Raw genomic sequence first — 1951 nt, forward strand, 5'->3', positions numbered from 1 at the left:
AACAAATGCTAATAGTGTGAAATTAATGAATAATATTAATTAAAAAAAAACTATATGCACATTAATTAAAGAAATTGAATAGGGATACCCATAACAAATGTACAACTAACTACTATGTATTTAATAATGCACATGTTCATTTAGTAAAGCATACCTATTCATATTGAAAAATAAGCATAAATATGGACAACCTAATGAAGTTAGTAGGCTACACTATTTTCTGTAACCACAAGATTCTAAGTTCCACTTCCAAATCACGGTGAGGAGACAGGACCAAATACTGGTGTACATAAAGGATCTATCCACTTTGAGTATAATCTTCACACTGACACTATGGCTACCAAAATTCAAACCTGAATCTTTTCTTCCAAATACTGTTTACTGAACCAGTAAGCTAGTGAGCTAAATCTGTGCGGGCAACTCATAACTCATTTTTAGCCTGCTTTGTCATGAGCTTTGTAGAGGAAGAAGATAAAACAAATAATAAAACTTGAAACCAACAATTTAATACAAGCATGAATGGTCCAACCCACCCCCCATGAAAGTTCCACCACCTCTCACCTCTCCTCCTTTATATCTCCTCTCCCTGCAATTCCTTCTGATTACAATTAATGCCCTTCCTCCAAATCAACCCACACAAAACTCACAACTTTACACATCCAAACAGCCCCTAATAAAACTCTTCATCTCCCTCCCATGGGCAAGAAAATGAAGCTCCTCCCTTCCATTTTCAAGAACAGAGAGCTGCTGCAGAGTTCATGGCAATGGCCGTCTTGCGCCCAAGCAAAGACCCTTTCTTTCCGGACACCCACCGGCGACGAAACGGCCATTTTCAAGACTGTAAACTCCGTCTTCTCCGACGGGGCTGACTCGCCGGAATCTTGGTTCACCAACACCCCGGAATCCACCAGCTTCTTGACTGATCATTCGGAGGACAGCCACCTGGAAACCATCATACGCGGAGTAAGATCATCGGAGAGGCTGTTTTTCGAGCCCGGCGAACAAACTACCTCGTCGATAATCATGGCAGATCAGTCAAAGGAAAAAACAACGATCGATGGAGAAGAAGAAGAAGGAGGAGAGAGTCCGTTCAAAGAAAGTGTGATTCTGGCCATGGAATCAGACGACCCATACAGGGATTTCAAGAGGTCCATGCAAGAAATGGTGGAGAGCTATTCCGGGATGAAGGATTGGGAATGGCTGCAGGAGCTTCTTGGATGGTATTTGAAGATGAATGGGAATGGGAATCATGGGTTCATTGTGGGAGCTTTTGTGGATTTGCTTATTGAACTTTCTGCTCCCAAAACTTCTGCGGATTCTCTCAGCACTTCATATTCATCTGCTCTTTCTTCTTTATCTTCCCCTACTTCTCCTTTGTCTCCTCTAGGTCACAAGGAGATTGTGGAAGAGCAAGGATGAAGATATAGTTTCAATGATTTATTTCATCACTTTCATTTTTTTTTTTTCCTTTTTATGGGTATATTATTTTTGGGATTCATCCCGAGGGCTCCCACTTGCTCTAGTCTCGGAGTTTTAGTGGAGGAGATAAACCATGGAATGTACTTTAACAGCTTACTAGTTCACCAAATGTTTGTATATTATTATTTTATTAGGTATAAAGTTTCGATACTCTCATTTTGAAGTTTTAGTAAAGGAGGTAAATCATGGAATGTACTTCAATAGCTTTTACTAGTTCACTATATTACTCGATATTATCTTATATTAGGTATAAAGGATAGAGGATGTTGGGTAAAAAAAGCCCATATGTTTTCACTTCTCCTCTATAAATGTGTATTGAAGTAACTATTTTTAAAATTATTTAGATGTTATCTAGACATTGGGTTTAACTTGAGATTAAAAGTTTGGCAATTTTTTTCATGATTCTTGCCTTCTTGGCATGTAATATATTGTGATACAATAACATGTACCAATAATTAATGATACGAAAGTC

The 1951-nt window shown here is 38.5% G+C and overlaps 1 protein-coding gene across 1 annotated transcript; it reads left to right on the forward strand.

Moving 5' to 3' along the window:
• The first annotated feature begins 429 nt into the window (after window positions 1-429).
• On the forward strand, window positions 430-1638 carry LOC109186742 (transcription repressor OFP13). Its single transcript, XM_019336858.1, has one exon. The coding sequence runs from the start codon at window positions 697-699 to the stop codon at window positions 1417-1419; it is 723 nt and encodes a 240-aa protein (XP_019192403.1). The 5' UTR covers window positions 430-696; the 3' UTR covers window positions 1420-1638.
• The last annotated feature ends 313 nt before the right edge of the window (window positions 1639-1951 follow it).

The sequence above is a fragment of the Ipomoea nil genome, unplaced genomic scaffold, assembly GCF_001879475.1.
Source record: "Ipomoea nil cultivar Tokyo-kokei standard unplaced genomic scaffold, Asagao_1.1 scaffold1407, whole genome shotgun sequence".
In the NCBI taxonomy this organism is placed as follows: domain Eukaryota; kingdom Viridiplantae; phylum Streptophyta; class Magnoliopsida; order Solanales; family Convolvulaceae; genus Ipomoea; species Ipomoea nil.

Excerpts from the sequence above, each read along its gene's own strand:
- LOC109186742 (XM_019336858.1), top strand. The coding sequence starts at position 697 with ATGGGCAAGAAAATGAAGCTCCTCCCTTCCATTTTCAAGAACAGAGAG.